Genomic DNA, 17,330 nt, shown 5'->3' with positions numbered 1-17,330 from the left:
ATTGTGGGGGTAAGACGTCACTAAAAGCCCTCGGGGAGGGGGTTGTTCTGTTAAGATACAGCCCGTTGTGCCTTAAAATGGCTTCTACTGTACTGCCATAAAATGGCTTCTACTGTACATCGTTAGTGGAGTTGCCATGGCCTCTGGTAAGGGGGAAAATCCAACATAAGAAATTACGCTTAAATAAATAAATACTGGGCAACGCCGCGCTATCAGCTAGTTCCACATAAAAATAAACCAAATTGAATCAGGGAATTATGGAATTATGGGAGTTGAAGTCCTCAGACCTTAAAGTTATTGAGGTCAAGAAACACTGATTTATAGAGAGTCGGGAAAAATATAGATCAGGAAATCTGTATTTCACAAACATTCTTTATTGAATAAATTCTATTTTCAGCCAGGATCCACATAGCTTTTCTTAAAGAGACACCCATCTTTATGCCTTGCAAAAGTTTCTTTTTTCCAACCTAAGTCCTTCAAGGGATGAATTAAGACTTCTCTTCTTGCTTAAAACATCAACTGTATCACTCAATGAAGTTTATGGTGAAAGAATGCCATGAAAACCTTATTTCCGGTGTGTGTGGGGGGGGGCGAGGTATCGTGTCGACAGAAAATACCAAAAATTACCATTAAATATGACAACGATTGTGTTCACGAGACAAACCAGGTTTGATGTTCACGACGAAGGGGCCTCTGCGCTTATTTTTCCTGCAACAAACACGTTACGTCTAGTTGGTTGACTAGCTAATACAATGCGGGTTTATTTGTGAATGAGCCAAAACACCGTTCAAGAACGCCTCTCTTCGTGTTGATTTCAAGCAACGGAGGAAGAAAGGAACAAAGTCGCTCGCAACCCTTTGCAGCTGCTAAACCAAGCCTGCTAAGATACAGCCTGTTGTGCCTTAAAATGGCTTCTACTGTACTATATATTTGTATATTTGAGCAACTAACCTAGATAGGAAACCATATTCGGCCAACGAAGGAGAGCCTTGCAAAACCCACAACAGGCTTAATTAACCGTGTTATGTCAGTTAACCTCTTTTCTGGGTTGGCACCAAGTGTTCAACTCGGTTGGCCTTTCACAAAACCGCTACACGCCAGGGGGAAGAAACAAACCAGCGGTGTGCTTGCTGCCATTCTTACCTTTTTAAGAGTTTGAACCTCCCCGTGTTTGAATGCATGCTTGTGCGATGCCTTTCTAAAGGAACCCGCAAGGGCCCAAATGTGTACAATTCCAGGGCATCGCAAATTTAACACAACCCAATTCAGCTACGGTGAAGGTAGGGAAATTTCCCCCAAAGCGATAAAAACAAAAATGGTGCTTAAAAAAAAAAATCAGCCTTGCCTGATTCTCAGCAACTAAACAAAACTGTATTTTTTTGAAGTGGTTTGCCATTGCCTCCTTCCCAGGGCTCAGAAAAAGCGGGTGGCTCAGTTTTAAAGGCGTTGTGCCTAAAACAGGACTAGAACTCACATTCCCCTGGTTTCCGGTGCCTTAATCGCGTCACCAAAGTAACCAAAATTCAGATGAGAGGCATATATGGATAAAAGAAGGAAGAAAACCCTTCTCCGTTATTTATACCAGCGTTCCTCAACCTAATACTTTTAAGTTGCGTGGACTTCAACTCCCAGAATTCCCTATACTGGGGAATTGTGGGAGTTGAAGTCCACGCATCTTAAAGTTGAGGAACACCGATTGATAGCACCAACTTGTCAACGCAGGTTATATAAACATTGCAAAAATAATAATAAACCCTCACAATCTACAGATGCTTAAATGAGGCGATCGCATGGTAAAAAAAATTAGCTTGCTTAAATTCGTGGTTCTCCCATTAGGAACATCTCCAGTGTGGATATGTTTGTTCAGATGGAATCCTGGTTTGGAGAAGACCTTGTCACAGACAAGAAGACTCCCCAGTTAAGACCAAGAACCCTTGCAGAGTTCCCATTTTAAATCTATCCAGAAACCAGTTTCCCCGTTGGTTCATAGTGGTGTCGCTTATTCTGTCATTCCTGGCCAACATCTCCATTCAGAGTCTTCTCCAAAGAGCAGGAGAACATCTGAAGAAATTCTGGAGCCATCTTCCTCAGCATCTCTCAGCCTCAACTTTTCGGAAGGTGGATGGACTTCAACTCCCAGAATTTCTCGTGAGTTGGAGTCTGCGTGTCTTCTTGAAGCTGTTCGGGTTGAGGAAGACTTCTGCATGGTCCCAAAGGAACCTGAGAGATAGTCAACCTGTTTGACCAAGACTCTGACTCTCAAGAAAGTTGGATAATCTTCCTTGTCCTCCTTCAATAGGCCATCTTTATCTAGGGACACTTAGATTAAACCCTTATTCTAGAGATACTTATCCTAGACCAGGAATGTCCAACCATGGTCACTTTTAAGACCTGTGGACTTCCCAGAATTCCACAACCAGCCGTGCTGGCTATGGAATTCTGCGAGTTGGAAGTCCACAGGTCTTTAAACTGGCCAAGATTGGACATCTCTGTTCTAGATGAAGGTCGTGAGATTTGGTTTCTTCATGTGTATCGGGGAGAAAGATCTGGAGAGCTATCTAGCGTACCTTCTATCTACAAATTAACAGACACGCAGAGAGCGTGTCAATCTGATTTGTGAGGAACCAACTTTGGATGATGCTGGTTGGGCCAAGATGACAAATGGGTGGTCAACACTCCCTTCCAACCATAAAAGTAACTTGGTAGCTGCCCACATCTTCTTCAGCCCCGCCCAAGGACACCCAGTTCTCACTGGCATGGCTCTTCTGTCCCAAACACGCAACAAGCTTTTGCAATGTTCTTCAACCATGACCTGGATCACTCATGGAAGGGTCGAATGAGCCACTTCTTCACTGCAAACCAAACTTATCATAGAGCAACTTCCACATATCATCATCATCTTTTAATGACCCCATAATCCCTTGCGGGGTGGAGTCTGGGCAACTGAATGAAGCTAGCAGAATGTTTACTGGCCAGATGCCCTCCCTATTGCCAATGCGGAGTTCTGTTCGGCAGATATATTCTCATTGTGCTCAGAGAGAGAAATATTTGCCTCTACCTAGGATTGAACCAACAGCCTCCTGAATGTGAGGCACCGCCCCACTCCACACATATTTGTTTTAAAGTCCACGTTTGACCCCAATAGTTTGATATCTGTGAACCGAAAGAGGCCGATGTTGAATATTTGGGGGGGGGGGGGTTGCAAACTTTGGGGGCAAAACTGCCCAATTAATGGAGTCGCAGGAGCCACCAAACCATGGATCAGATTCCTCTTCAGTCAAACAAACCCCCCATTGTCACCTCGACAACCCAAAGGCGCAAAAAACGCTTTCCCCTTCTCCAAGGGAGGGGCGCCAGCTTGGCCCAGCCAAGAGTTGTGACTGTGGTGTTACAAAAATCAACCTTCCCGTCCTGCCAGCGAAGAATCTTGGCCCCTTTCCCGTCCTAACGGCACAAAACGCTCTCGCGATCAAGACCTTCCGTCCGACGGAAAGCTCATTCCCGCTTCTTCTCCACCTCCTTCGGTTCGCAGGCTCGTACGAACCCCAGGTTTTTCCACACTTCCGTGTACAACAACATCCCCACGAAGACCAAGAAGGTGCCCAGCCAATGCCAGACGGTGAAGGAGTTCTGGAAGTAGAGGATGGAGAAGATCAGGCTGACGAACTTCCGCAGCGTCACGACCAGCGTGACCGTCAAGGAGGTACATTCGGTAGTCAGGATGAAGACGCCTCGGATGCAGATGTATCTGAGAAAGGAGCGGAGTTAAGGGAAAGGAGGAAGGGGGGGAAATGGAGGAGATCGGAGAAGATGTGAAGACGGCGTTCGTTCCATCTGGGACGCCAAGTTCTACCTGGCTGTGGTCGCTTCTCCAGTTTCTGCAGGCCTGGCAGTTTCTTTGATCTGGTTACCAACCGAATATTCATTTTATTTAAAACATCTATATAGCTGCCCATCTTATAATAGCACTTAGACTTAGCTTCACAGAGCTTCGCAGCTCTCTCCAAGGGGTTTACAGAGTCAGCCTCTTTCCCCCAACAATCTGGGTCCTCATTTGACCCACCTCAGAAGGACGGAAGGCTGAGTCAACACTGAGTTGGTCAGGATTGAACTGCTGGCAGTGAGCAGAGTTTACCTCCGATACTGCATTCTAACCACTGCATCATCAGGGCCCTTCCTTCCTTCCTTCCTTCCTTCCTTCCTTCCTTCCTTCCTTCCTTCCTTCCTTCCTTCCCTCTTCTTCTTTCTCTCTTCCTCTTTCTCTCTCTCCGCCTTCCTTCCTTCTCTCTTCTTCTTTCTCTCTTCCTCGTTCTCTCTCTCTCTCTCTCTCCACCTTCCTTCCCTCCTATAGTACATAAGACTTATGTATCCCTTCACAGTGCTTTTAGAGCCCTCTCTAAAGGGTTTACAGGGTCAGCCTCTTGTCCCCAACAATCTGGGTCCTCATTTGACCTACCTTGGAAGGATGGATGGCTGAGTCAGCCTTGAAGCAGTCTGGATCGAACTGCTGGCAGTGGGCAGAGTTTGCTTGCAATACTGCATTCTAACCACTGCATCACAAGAGCCCTTCCTTCTTTCCTTCTCTCTTTTTATTTCTCTCTTCCTCTTTCTCCACCTTCCTTCCTTCTCTTTTTCTTTCTCTCTTCCTCTTTCTCTCTTTCTCTGCCTTCCTTCCTTCTCTTTTTCTTTCTCCCTTCCTCTTTCTCTCTCTCCACCTTCCTTCTCTCTTTTTCTTTCTCTCTTCCTTTCTCTTTTTGTCCACCTTTCTTCCTTCCTTCTCTTTTTCTTTCTCCCTTCCTCTTTCTCTCTCTCCACCTTCCTTCTCTTTTTCTCTCTCTTCCTTTCTTTTTGTCCACCTGTCTTCCTTCCTCCTCTTTTTCTTTCTCCCTCTTTCTCTCTCTCCACCTTCCTTCTCTCTTTTTCTTTCTCTCCTCCTTTCTTTTTCTCCACCTTTCTTCCTTCTCTTTTTCTTTCTCCCTTCCTCTTTCTCTCTCTCCACCTTCCTTCTCTCTTTTTCTCTCTTCCTCTTTCTCTCCACCTTTCTTCCTTCCTTCTCTTTTTCTTTCTCCCTCTTTCTCTCTCTCTCTCTCTCTCCTTCCTTCCTTCCTATAGCACATAAGACTTGTGTATCGCTTCATGGGGCTTTCCAGCCCTCTCTAAGAGGTTCACAGAGTAGTTCGCTTGCTTCATTACCATGGGAAGATGCTGCAAGGCCGTAATTCATGCTAAAAGTTACCCAACTGAGGATTAACTGACAGGGTGATAATTTTTGCATATCTCATTTTTCTATGGTGATCATTTCCATATATCTTCTTTTTTTTTCTATCGTGATAATTTCCGTATATCCCATTTTTTCCTACGTGTTTCACTTTTCTTCTTTATAACTGCCATTCTAATAGCAAATCCTGCATAAAAGGTATTGCATTACATTCTTGCTTGAACTATCTTTCCATTGATATATATATATAATTTTATGGTACTACTCCAAGCCAAAGTGGCGTTATTAGCCGTCAAACCTCAAAAATACACTTTTCCCAAAAGGTTCCCACAATTTTGCCCACTACTGTAGGGAACTCGCGAACGTCGGCTGAGCCTCAACCTCACCGTTACTGTCTGCTAGGTGTCTTCCCCCCCCCAAAAAAAAGGATACTGAGTTACGACGTTCATCAGGAGATACAACCACATGATGGGTAGGTTGATCCCAACCAACGGCACTTGGACGAGTCCTGTGGAGGAGAGAGGACCGTGAGCCGGGACAATTAAAAGAACACGCAACATGTTAAGCCAACAGGTCTTAAATTGAGTAATTCCACTCGGTCCTAAAGTGGACAACTCCACAATTACCAGAATCCTCTTAATTTTAAGGGGGGGGTGGGGGCTGCTTAATAATCTCGGGTTTCAAATTAAAAATAAGCTCTCCGTTATCAACTCACTGGTTTGACTGAAGAGAAGTCCATGCCTGTAAATATCCGGAGCCAGAAAGAGAAATCCTGGAAGAGGAAGGGCGTGCTAGGAGGAAAAAGAAAAACAATAGTTTTGGAACAGAAATTAAGCAAAATTAAGTTTGCACCACAATCCCCATCGTGCCTGCAGATCCCGGAGCACAGCGGAAGAGTTGAAGTATACCCATCTTAAAGCTTATTGGATGAGGAATTCTGGGAATTGAAGTCCTCCCGTCTTAAAACATGCTGGCTGGGGAATTCTGGGAATTGAAGTCTTCCCGTCTTAAAACATGCTGGCTGGGGAATTCTGGGAATTGAAGTCTTCCCGTCTTAAAATATGCGGGCTGGGGAATTCTGGGAATTGAAGTCTTCCCGTCTTAAAACATGCGGGCTGGGGAATTCTGGGAATTGAAGTCTTCCCGTCTTAAAGCATGCGGGCTGGGGAATTCTGGGAATTGAAGTCTTCCCGTCTTAAAATACACTGGCTGGGGAATTCTGGGAATTGAAGTCCTGTCTTAAAATATGCTGGCTGGGGAATTCTGGGAATTGAAGTCTTCCCATCTTAAAATATGCTGGCTTGGGAATTCTTTCTATTTGGGAGAAACCACTTAATTCCTGCAAATTGAAACTAGATAAACTAGACACTTACATTGTAGAACAAAGCTTCCTTGGAGTGCTTTCCAAACTTTTTATAGATGGTTTCTTGGAAAATCCCCATCAGGGCTGACATGAAGAGGGCAAAGGTCAAAGCCGCGATTCCTAAAACGTAAGGCGGATGTTGAGACCGACATTCGTCATCTGCCCTTCAGCCGAAAATCCCCAAGACTGGGCGAGGATCTTAAAAAACGATTTCTCTAAAATAAGATTTCCTCAGTCTCAGGTTTGACGGTGTGAATGCATCCACCTCCTTTTTCTTGGCCACCATACAGGCGTGGTTTGAAACTGCCTTATTCCAGGATATGTTTCCCCTTCCCCAATTACCTCATCTTAGCTTGTAGGGAACTAACCAAGGTTACTTAAAGGTGGTCACCCAGGAAAAACGAACTCAAGAGACCGGGGGGTAGCCTTGAAGTACACTATTCAAGACACAGCGTGAAAATGTATTCCTAGAAATTGCAGCTCAGGGTTGAACTGTGGAGTCCTTGATGCTCTCTGAGCTTGGTGGTTTTCTTGCAGACGTTTCATGACCCAACTAGGGAACATCATCCGTGCTCGAAGGGACTGCCCTTCAGCCGAAAATCCCCAAGACTGGGTGAGGATCTTAAAAAACGATTTCCCTGAAATAAGATTTCCAAGGGCCCCACCGTCTCCCTCTTGCTACGCCTCTTCCTTTACTTTAAGAGCCGAGGTGGCGCAGTGGTTAAATGCAGCACTGCAGGCTACTTCAGCTGACTGTAGTTCTGCAGTTCGGCTGTTCAAATCTCACCGGCTCAAGGTTGACTCAGCCTTCCATCCTTCCGAGGTGGGTGAAATGAGGACCCAGGTTGTTGTTGGGGGCAATATGCTGACTCTGTAAACCGCTTAGAGAGGGCTGAAAGCCCCATGAAGCGGTATATAAGTCTAACTGCTATTGCTATTGCTACTTCTTCCTCCTCCTCCCCTTCTCCTTCTCCTCCTCCACTCCCCAAATCCCCTTTCCTTTAGCACTGATAACGTTATCTAGTTGAGTCGTGAAACGTCTGCAAGAAGACCATCAATCTCAGAGACCACCAAGGACCCCATGAAAACACATCCTTGGCTCTGTATAAAACTGTTGCCTGTGCACAGCCCCCAAAGGTTAGCATTAATGCTGCCAAGAGCCCACTTCCCCTTCTTATGTTGTGAGTAATTTCCGTAGGAGTTTTTTTCTTCTTCTATTGACTAAGTGAACACACCCAAGATTAAACTATCCAGCCAAGCTTAGCAAAGGCAGGGCAGCCAGGGGAAGGCTGGGGTGGCAATATAGAAAGCCTCTTCGCTAGTGTGATTAATGCATTCGTGTTCCCTCTGTTGTGTAGACAGAAGGAGCAACCACATCACAACTTTAATCAGGCCTGGACAAAGTATAACGACGACAAAAATATAGCTGGCCAGAGAACAAAGAGGGGAAGGCCAGAGCACAAATGACATCTGATTTAATACAAAGTTTAAATGTATCAGATGCAAATTCAAGGATTACATTATTATTATTATTATTTTGGAATCGCCCTTCTCCTTCCACCACACTATAAAATGAAAAAAAAAATATGTTGGCTGGTTTATAGGGTTTGGTTTGGAAACAGGATTGTGTTCTCCGCCCCTTCCCAGGTCACATCAGCCCAGATTGATGGTTACCGTGGGGAGCAATTACACACCTAGAAGCCACCAGAGAAAGGCAGAGATGCTCTCCTCGTCTTCACTCGCACCCGGCACAGAGCTCTACAAGGGAGGGAGGGAGGGAGGGAGGGAGGGAAGGAAGGAAGGAAGGAAGGAAGGAAGGACAAGAGAGAATGGATGGATTGATGGAAGAAAATGGGAGAAGGGAGGGATGGGAGGAAGGAATGATGGAGGGAGGGACGAGAAGAATGGATGGATTGATGGAAGAAAAGGGGAGAGGAGGGAGGGATGGAAGGGAAGGAGGGGGGGACAAGAGAGAAGATGGATGGATTGATGAAAGAAAAGGGGAGAGGAGGGAGGGATGGAAGGGAAGGAGGGGGGGACAAGAGAGAAGAATGGATGGATTGATGGAAGAAAATGGGAGAAGGGAGGGAGGGATGGAAGGAAGGAATGATGGAGGGAGGGACGAGAAGAATGGATGGATTGATGGAAGAAAAGGGGAGAGGAGGGAGGGATGGAAGGGAAGGAGGGGGGGACAAGAGAGAAGATGGATGGATTGATTGGAGAAAATGGGAGAAGGGAGGGAATGAAGGATGGAGGGTCAAGAGAGAAGAATGGATGGATTGATGAAAGAAAAGAGAGGAGGGAGGGATGGAAGAGAAGGAGGGGGGACAAGAGAGAAGAATGGATGAATTTATAGAAGAAAAGAGGAGGGAGGGATGGAAGGGAAGGGAGGGAGGGAAAAGAAGAATGGATGGATTGATGGAAGAAAAGGGGAGAAGGGAGCGATGGAAGGAAGGATGGAGGGACAAGAGAGAAGAATGGATGGATGGATGGAAGAAAGGGTAGAGGAGGGAGGGAAGGGAGGGAGGGACAAAAGAGAAGAATAGGTGGATTGATGGAAGAAAAGGGGAGAGGAGGGAGGGAAGGGTGGGAAGGGAAGGAAGAAAAGGAGCCAAATTTAAAACAATTTTTTAAAAAGTCATAAAGCCAAGTACAGTCAAAACGAGAAAGGCAGCAGAATCCAGGTGCCAAGTCGTATTGTCTTTCATCCCAGCTCTTGGAAAAAAGTCAAATGTTTGAAGCTTTGTGGAAGACTAAAAGGGTGGGGGGCTGCCAAATTTTAGGGGGTGTTTCATAAGGGAAGGGCTCCCGAGCTACCTTTGGATGGCGATATTTAGGGGAAGGGACAAGGACCGTGCCCCCCCAGTCTTTAGGAGAAAGAATGGCAGAATCTGCGGGAGGTGTGAAAAGAGGCACCTGTTCTGATCCAAAAAACACAAGGCAGATTCCTGGTCCGGACAAAACCCCTTTTATTAAACGAATGTGAATCCCTCTCATTCCCATTCAGCAAAGGCCTGGTAAATAGTCTTTCAAAGGAGTATTTATGACCACAGACCTTATCTAGCTTGGAAAGCTGCCATGTCAATATTGTCCAAATGAGGTGCTGTGCAAGGAAAAACTTGGCACAGAGTCTCTGGGCTTCACGGACAGATCTTCACACTCCTGAAACAAATCTAACAACTGAACGAATGAAGATTAGATTGGAAGATATCGGCCTGGCAGCTCTCCAAGCCTGATAAAGGCCTGTGGTTGTGAAATCTCTTGAAAGACTCTTGGCCGGGATTTTGCTAGAGAGGAATTCCCTTGAACCTAAATAAAAGAGGTTTTATCGGGACGAGGAGTCGGCTTCATGCTCTAGGGAAGCCTGGGGCAGAACACTTCTCTCTGATCCACCCTTGGGAGGCAGGGCGCACAGGTTTGGCCAGTGGTTGGTGCCCAGGAAGAGCATGGGTCGTGCTGGGGTAGGCGTTTATCTTAGAGGACACGACAGGTACTGAACAGAGAGAGGAACGGGACTTACCAGTTCTTGGGCTGACGTGAGAGTACAGGTGAAAATGCCCAGAGAGACCAAAGCTATCGAGATGTATTTGGAGACAGTATACCTGGGCAAGAGAAGGAGGGGAGAGCTTCAATGGAAGGAACAGGGCAGCCCGAGACCCCCACTCAGTTTCCATGGGAAACCCTTGTTGGGCAGATGTCACCGATTCTCAAAAGTTGCTCGTCCGTTTTTTGAAAAGGACTCAAATTGTCTTGTCGAAAAACAGGGGCTCAAAAACAGAGAGGGGGGGGGGTCTTGAAATCCTCCTAACCCCCCCACCCCACCCACCCCGTGAAACAGGTAGCCCTTGACTTACGTCCACAACCGAGCCCGACATTTCTGTCGCTAAGCGAGACAGTCGAGTGAGATTTGCCCGATTTTAGGACCGTTCTCGCCACAGCTGTTAACGCTGCAGTTGTTAAGTGAGTCACACGTTTGCTAAGCGAATTTGGCTTCCTCCCCTTGCTTGCCAGAAGGTTGCAAAATGGGATCACATGGCACACACACACACACAACCCGGGACGCTGCAACCATCATAACTATGGTCCGAATTTTGATCATGGGACCACGGAGAGGCTGCAACGGTCATAAGTGTGAAAAATGGACATAAGTCTCTTTATGGAGACTCCCAGTCCTCCAGGCCATGGTTGCCCCAAAGGTGTTTTTTTCTTTTTTCAGGAGGCAACTGGACTTTCTGGTTTCTCTTTGAAGATGTTTCTCTTCTCATCCCAGAAGCTTCTTCCGCTTCTGACCGAATGGTGGGGAGTAGAAGGATTGATACTCCTTGCAGACAGCTGGTCATCTGCATCCTTTTAGAGGGTCATTGAGGCCACTTGGAGGTTTTTCTTTTATAGATGTTTCACTTCTCATCCAAGAAGCTTCTTCAGCTTCTGACCGAATGGTGGGGAAGGGAAGGATTGATCCGCCTTGCAGACAGCTGGTCATTTGCATCCTTTGTAGAGGGTCGTTGAGGCCACTTGGAGGTTTCTCTGTGTCCTCAGGGTCACACCTGAGTAGTGCAATGGGGGTGGAGCTTTCTTGGAACTGTTAGCAATAGCAATAGCAGATTTTTATATACCGCTTCATAGGGCTTTCAGCCCTCTCTAAGCGGTTTACAGAGTCAGCATATTGCCCCCAACAACAATCCGGGTCCTCATTTTACCCACCTCGGAAGGATGGAAGGCTGAGTCAACCCTGAGCCGGTGAGATTTGAACAGCCGAACTGCAGAACTGCAGTCAGCTGAAGTAGCCTGCACTGCTGCATTTAACCACTGCGCCACCTTGGCTCTTTTTAATATATATATGTGTGTGTGTGTGTGTATATGTGTGTGTGTGTGTGTGTATAGATAGATAGATAGATAGATGGATAGATAGAGATGGATAGATAGAGATAGAGATATAAGTAGCAATAGCAATAGCAATAGCAGTTAGACTTAAATACCGCTTCATAGGGCTTTCAGCCCTCTCTAAGCGGTTTACAGAGTCAGCATATTGCCCCCAACAACAATCCGGGTCCTCATTTCACCCACCTCGGAAGGATGGAAGGCTGAGTCAACCTTGAGCCGGTGAGATTTGAACAGCCGAACTGCACAGCTGAAGTAGCCTGCAGTGCTGCATTTAACCACTGCACCACCTCGGCTGTTGAAAGGACTGTGTTGTAAACTGGAGATAGATGAGGTCATATCCCTCCCTCTCTTTGGGGAGAGGGCTGTTCATTTTTTACAAAGATGACCTCTTTGACCCCTTCTTTCAAAGCAGCCGTCCTCTCCGTCCAAAATGTGGACTTTGCTGTCTTCCGAAAAATGCAGATGGCCTTGAATGCAGATGGCCTGCTGAATCTTACCCTCATGGGCTTAATTCTCCTCTGTTGCGCCATGCGCTTGTGAAGGGGTTGTTTTGTTTCCCCAATCTACAGATCTGGCTGGCTGCATAGGCCCCGTTGCTCAGTTTGTCACAAAAAAGCGAAACGAAGAAGGACAAGAAATCCCACTTGCCTCTAGAAAAAGCACCTTGGGGGTGGCTAGGTTGAGGGCTACCTGTGTACATATTGAACCCCACGAAGAAGCCATAAACACGGCCTTCATCGGTGAATGCAAGCGCCTGCAAGCCACCTTACCTTTTCTTCAGAATGATGATCCCGAGCGCCATGCTGGCTATCAGAGAGCCCTACAGGGAGAGAAAGGGGGAAAGGAGTTGGGGGAGGAGACAGGTTAACAGCCATTGGGATCATACAGGTTAAGTCCTCGACTTACAACACTTCATTAAGTGCCCTTTCAAAGTTATAACGGCCCTGAAAAACAAAAGTGACTCAGGACCGGTTTTTCCCACTTATCGCCCTAAAGTCCGCACATAACCTTAGGGCTGAAGGTACAGGTGGGGTCCTCGACTTATGATCACCATCCTTTCTGTCGCTGAGCGAGGCGATATTGAAGGTGGGGCGTAAATCAATACGAAATCATGAAAAACGGAAATCAATTCTCACCGATCTAAAGATCATATGAAGGGGCATCGCGATGTTGAGGTTGAGAGCGTAGTTGTTCACCACACTGACGGTGAAAAACATGCCCACCATAATGAGGTAGAACCTAGAAGAGAGAGAAGCACAAAATTGTTCACCTTCCAGGTTAGGTGGGATGTGAGTTTCCGGGAAGCCTGTGTGTCTGGCGGGTAGTCATTGCGAGGGGTCTTTCTTCCCCCTACTCCCATGCCCATCATCCCTGCCCTCTCCCTTCCCTCTCCCACATGCTCCTCCTTCCCGCCCTGTCTACAATCCTGGCACTTTGCCCCAAATCCATCAGGCGCTTCCCTATTGGTCCACTGGAGGGCAAACATCGCGGCTGGCTTTCCAGAGGAAGCGGCGAAGGAACTGACATCGCAGACAATTGCCGCTCTAGGACGCTGCACTCGCTCTGCTTAATGGCCCAGGCTCTCCCTTCTCCCTCCCATGACATTATAAACAATTGCTGCTCTAGGACGCCAAACTTGCTCTCCTTAACAGGCCAGGCATTCCAGAGTTATGCTGGAACACACACACATACACACACACCAGGGGGAGGTCTTACAACACACACACAGAGTATTTGTTTCCAGAGGGTAAGTCATCTGTGTACCAAGTTTGGTTGAAATTGCTCGAGGCATTCCAGAGTTATGTTGTAACAAACAAACAAACAAACATACATACATACATACATACCTACATACAGTCTTTGTTATAAAGATATAAAAAGAAAAAAGAAGATAGATAAAATACATAGAAGATAGATAGATAGATAGATAGATAGATAGATAGATAGATAGATAGATAGATGATAGATAGATAGATAGATAGATAGATAGATAGATAGATAGATAGATAGATAGATAAACTCAAATAAAAATTCAATTTCAAAATAGAAGAGATTGGGCATACCTGATAGGAATTGTGGGCTGTTTCCTTCCAAAATTGGCTTCGAAGATGAAACCCTCCAAAGCGATGAAGAAGAATTGAAAAAATGTAATCAAGTTCCCGCTTCCTGGATATTCCCTGTGTTTGTGTTAGAGAAATGAGAGGAGGGAAGGAGAGAAGATTTTCACAATTTGTCTGCTGCTTTGGGAAGCTTGGAAATAAAAATAAGAAATATAGCCAAGCAAGAAAAAGCAGGAAACAGTTCAAATGCCATACACTCTTTCTTTCTTTCTTTCTTTCTTTCTTTTTTTGCAAACCGATAAAGAAAAGATTCGAAAGATTCAGAAATTAGAAAATAATTATAAATAATTATAAAGCCGCCGAAATGAACAAAATAGAAAATGTAAGCTGCATTGTATAAGAAATAGTACACCAATGGATTAATATATATAAAAGAAATATATGTACACATAGATAGATATAAGATGTATTGTATATAAATGAGTACATTAGTAGACTAATATGTATAAAGGAAGTACAAATACATATGTATGGACATAAGAGGTATTGTAGATAAATTAATATATTAATAGACTATCATGTATAAAAGAAATATATGGACACATGTATGGACAAAAATGGCATAATGGAGATATACCGATGTGGAAATGCTGCAAAGATGATAATTGTGTTAAAAAAACTGGGGAAAAAAACTTTAATATTTCTTTTTTTTTTTAAAGAGAAAAATACAGGAAATTATAATAAAGGTAACACATATTTAATTGTACATATTCTAACAGCTTGTAAACGCACACTACTGAAAAAACGTAGAATGATCGAATGACAGGCGACAATATAATTTAAAAAAAATATTCTGGTATGTGCAGAAATTGATAGGTTTAAACTTTAAAAACCAAAGAAAATCAAAGACAAAGAAGATTCGGAATATTTCGTGACATGGGAACTTTCCTACAAATAGTTAGTTAACAGATACAGAGGTTAGATGAGTGGATTGGCGTGAAATATGGAGAACAGGAGAAAGAAATTAATAAATATTTTGATGGTTATGTAATTGATATCATGGAAGATAGCATACTTTTCAATAACAATTGGTATCGCATATATGTTTACATGTACATGATTATAATGATTATGGTGATGTTTATATTTGAACACTTTGGACACCTAGAAAACACACCGTTCAATATAGAAATGGAATCTGGGATATAAAACAATAAAAACATATTAAACAAAAAGGCTCAGAAAAATCCAGAGACTACAGAAAACATCAGTAGTTGACAGAAGTGACATTTCTGTTGTTCAAGCTTGAACTCTGAGCTTGGTTGGTTCTTGCAGACATTTCATGACCCAGCTAGGTAACATCATCAGTGCCAAGGAGGGTGGGGATTGCCACTCGCCCTGATGATGTTCCCTAGTTGGATCATGGAAGCGTTTGCAAGCCAAGAATGAAGTTCAGAGAAGACTAAGGACCCCACAAAATTTGAATTAATGTGGACCTCGGGAATTGAACTGTGAGGGTCCTTGCTGCTGAGCCGAGGTGGCGCAGTGGTTAAATGCAGCACTGCAGGCTACTTCAGCTGACTGCAGTTCTGCAGTTCAGCGGTTCAAATCTCACCGGCTCAGGGTTGACTCAGCCTTCCATCCTTCCGAGGTGGGTGAAATGAGGACCCGGATTGTTGTTGGGGGCGATATGCTGACTCTGTAAACCGCTTAGAGAGGGCTGAAAGCCCTATGAAGCGGTATATAAGTCTAACTGCTATTGCTATTTGAGCTTGGGGGGGGGGGGTCCCAGAGTTTTCATAACCCAACTAGGTGATATCATCAATACAGAAAAGAATCTGGGAGGAGGAGGAGGTAGAGGTGGTGGTGTTGGAGGAAGAGAAGGAGGAGGAGGAAGAGGAGGAAGACTGAGGGGGTCCTTATTGCTCTCTGGGCTTGGTGGTTTTCTTACAAGACATTTCATGGCCCAACTAGGTAATATCATCAATACAGAAAAGAATCTGGGAGGAGGAGGAGAATTACAACCGCAGGGTCCTTGGCTCTCTCTGCTTTTCTTACAAGATGTTTCATGACCCAACTGGGTAACATCATCAGTGCTAGAAAGGGTAGGGGGAGGACTGCAAGGTCCATGGTGCTCTCTGTGTTTAGTGGTTTCCTTGCAGACGTTTCCTAACCCAACTAGGTAACATCATCAGAGCTAGAAGGGAGTGTGTCCTTGTTGTTTTTTAGACTGTCGGAGGAGGAAGACTGTGGAGGGTCCTTATTATACTCAGAGCCGGCTGTTTTCCTTGCAGACGTCTCCTGGCCCAACTAGGGAACGTCATCAGGGCAAGCATCAACCCTCCATTGCAATCCAGCAGAAGAAAGCCGAAGCGGGGCTGCTGTTAAACCCGGGGGAAAGGATCCCTTCGCTAGCCACCCTTTGCACCCACACTCACCGGATCAGCAGCTCCAGGAAAACCACGTTGCTGCAGCACCCCCCAAAGACCAGCCCCACCGCCAAAGAGGGATGCATCCCGGCCACCAAAGAGCACCGGGGCGCCCGCAAACTCCGAGCCGGCACCCTGCGTGATGCCCACGCTTCCTGCTCCGGGCCCGCTTCGCCCTCCCTCCGCCGCTGTAGTTCTTCAGCCGACTCCCTACCGGGCGACCTTATGGCGCTCCCGCGCGGGCTGGACTACGCCTCCCAGGAAGCCCCGCGCGTTCCGCCCCTGTACACGTGTCCGTCTCTCAGCCAGGCCGGGGCTCCCTTCTGGTCGGCTTCCCAGAGGCCTTCTGGGAGTTGGAGTCCCGTCCTTCTCAGCTGCTTGCGGTGGAGGGGGGCAGAGAACGAGGCAGCCTGATTGGCCGTAGGAAGCTTTGCTTTTTAAAATGAAAATAAAATTAACAAAATAAATGAATTGGTTTGGGTGAATAGATTTTTCAGAGTTAATTAGAAGCAGAAAAGCATTTCAGAGAGGAAAAAATGTCTAGTAAAGTGAACGTGGAGAAGAAAAAAAAGGTGAAGATAGAAAAAAAATGAAAGAATAGAAAGCTTGAATGTTATGCAATGCATATATTTTATTACATTACATTACACTATCCTATACTAAGGTTTGCTAAGCTATGCTATATTATGTTATATTACTTATGTATACTATACTACAGTACACTACACTATATTAATGTTATGTTATTCTATGCTATGCTATGTTATATTATATTACTTATTTTATGTTATGCTATGTATTCTATACTATACTATACTGTGCTATACTATACTATACTACACTATAGTATACTATACTATTGTTATGTTATTCTATGCTATGCTATATTATATATTATATTATATTACTTATGTTATGTATATTATACTATACTACACTATTATATTATAATATATATTATATCATATTATACTATATTACACTATACTATACTATACTATACTATACTATACTATACTATACTATACTATACTATACTATTATGTTATTCTATGCTATGCTATATTATATATTATATTATATTACTTATGTATATTATACTATACTACACTATTATATTATAATATATATTATATCATATTATACTATATTACACTATATTATACTATACTATACTATACTATTGTTATGTTATTCTATGCTATGCTATATTATATATTATATTATATTACTTATGTATATTATACTATACTACACTATTATAATATATATTATATCATATTATACTATATTACACTATATTATACTATACTATACTATTGTTATGTTATTCTATGCTATGCTATATTATATATTATATTATATTACTTATGTTA

General features: G+C 44.4%; 1 protein-coding gene across 1 annotated transcript; it reads right to left on the bottom strand.

Annotated features, from left to right (window-relative positions):
* Window positions 1-354: 354 nt before the first annotated feature.
* SLC35B4 (solute carrier family 35 member B4) lies at window positions 355-16,080 on the bottom strand. Its single transcript, XM_087722674.1, has 10 exons — window positions 15,964-16,080; window positions 13,529-13,642; window positions 12,602-12,704; window positions 12,236-12,285; window positions 10,102-10,183; window positions 8,276-8,339; window positions 6,592-6,701; window positions 5,934-6,009; window positions 5,651-5,726; window positions 355-3,748 (listed from the first exon to the last, which is right to left on the bottom strand). Exons 1-10 carry the CDS (start codon window positions 16,038-16,040, stop codon window positions 3,496-3,498), a joined length of 1,005 nt encoding a protein of 334 aa, XP_087578800.1. The 5' UTR covers window positions 16,041-16,080; the 3' UTR covers window positions 355-3,495.
* Between the last annotated feature and the right edge of the window lie 1,250 nt (window positions 16,081-17,330).

Source organism: Thamnophis sirtalis, unplaced genomic scaffold (genome assembly GCF_051295495.1).
Source record: "Thamnophis sirtalis isolate CommonGarterSnake01/CBP01778 unplaced genomic scaffold, rThaSir2_p1.2 scaffold_9, whole genome shotgun sequence".
In the NCBI taxonomy this organism is placed as follows: Eukaryota; Metazoa; Chordata; class Lepidosauria; order Squamata; family Natricidae; genus Thamnophis; species Thamnophis sirtalis.
The sequence above is the reverse complement of the archived record's forward strand: the minus strand, read 5'-3'. Positions and strand labels throughout refer to the sequence as shown.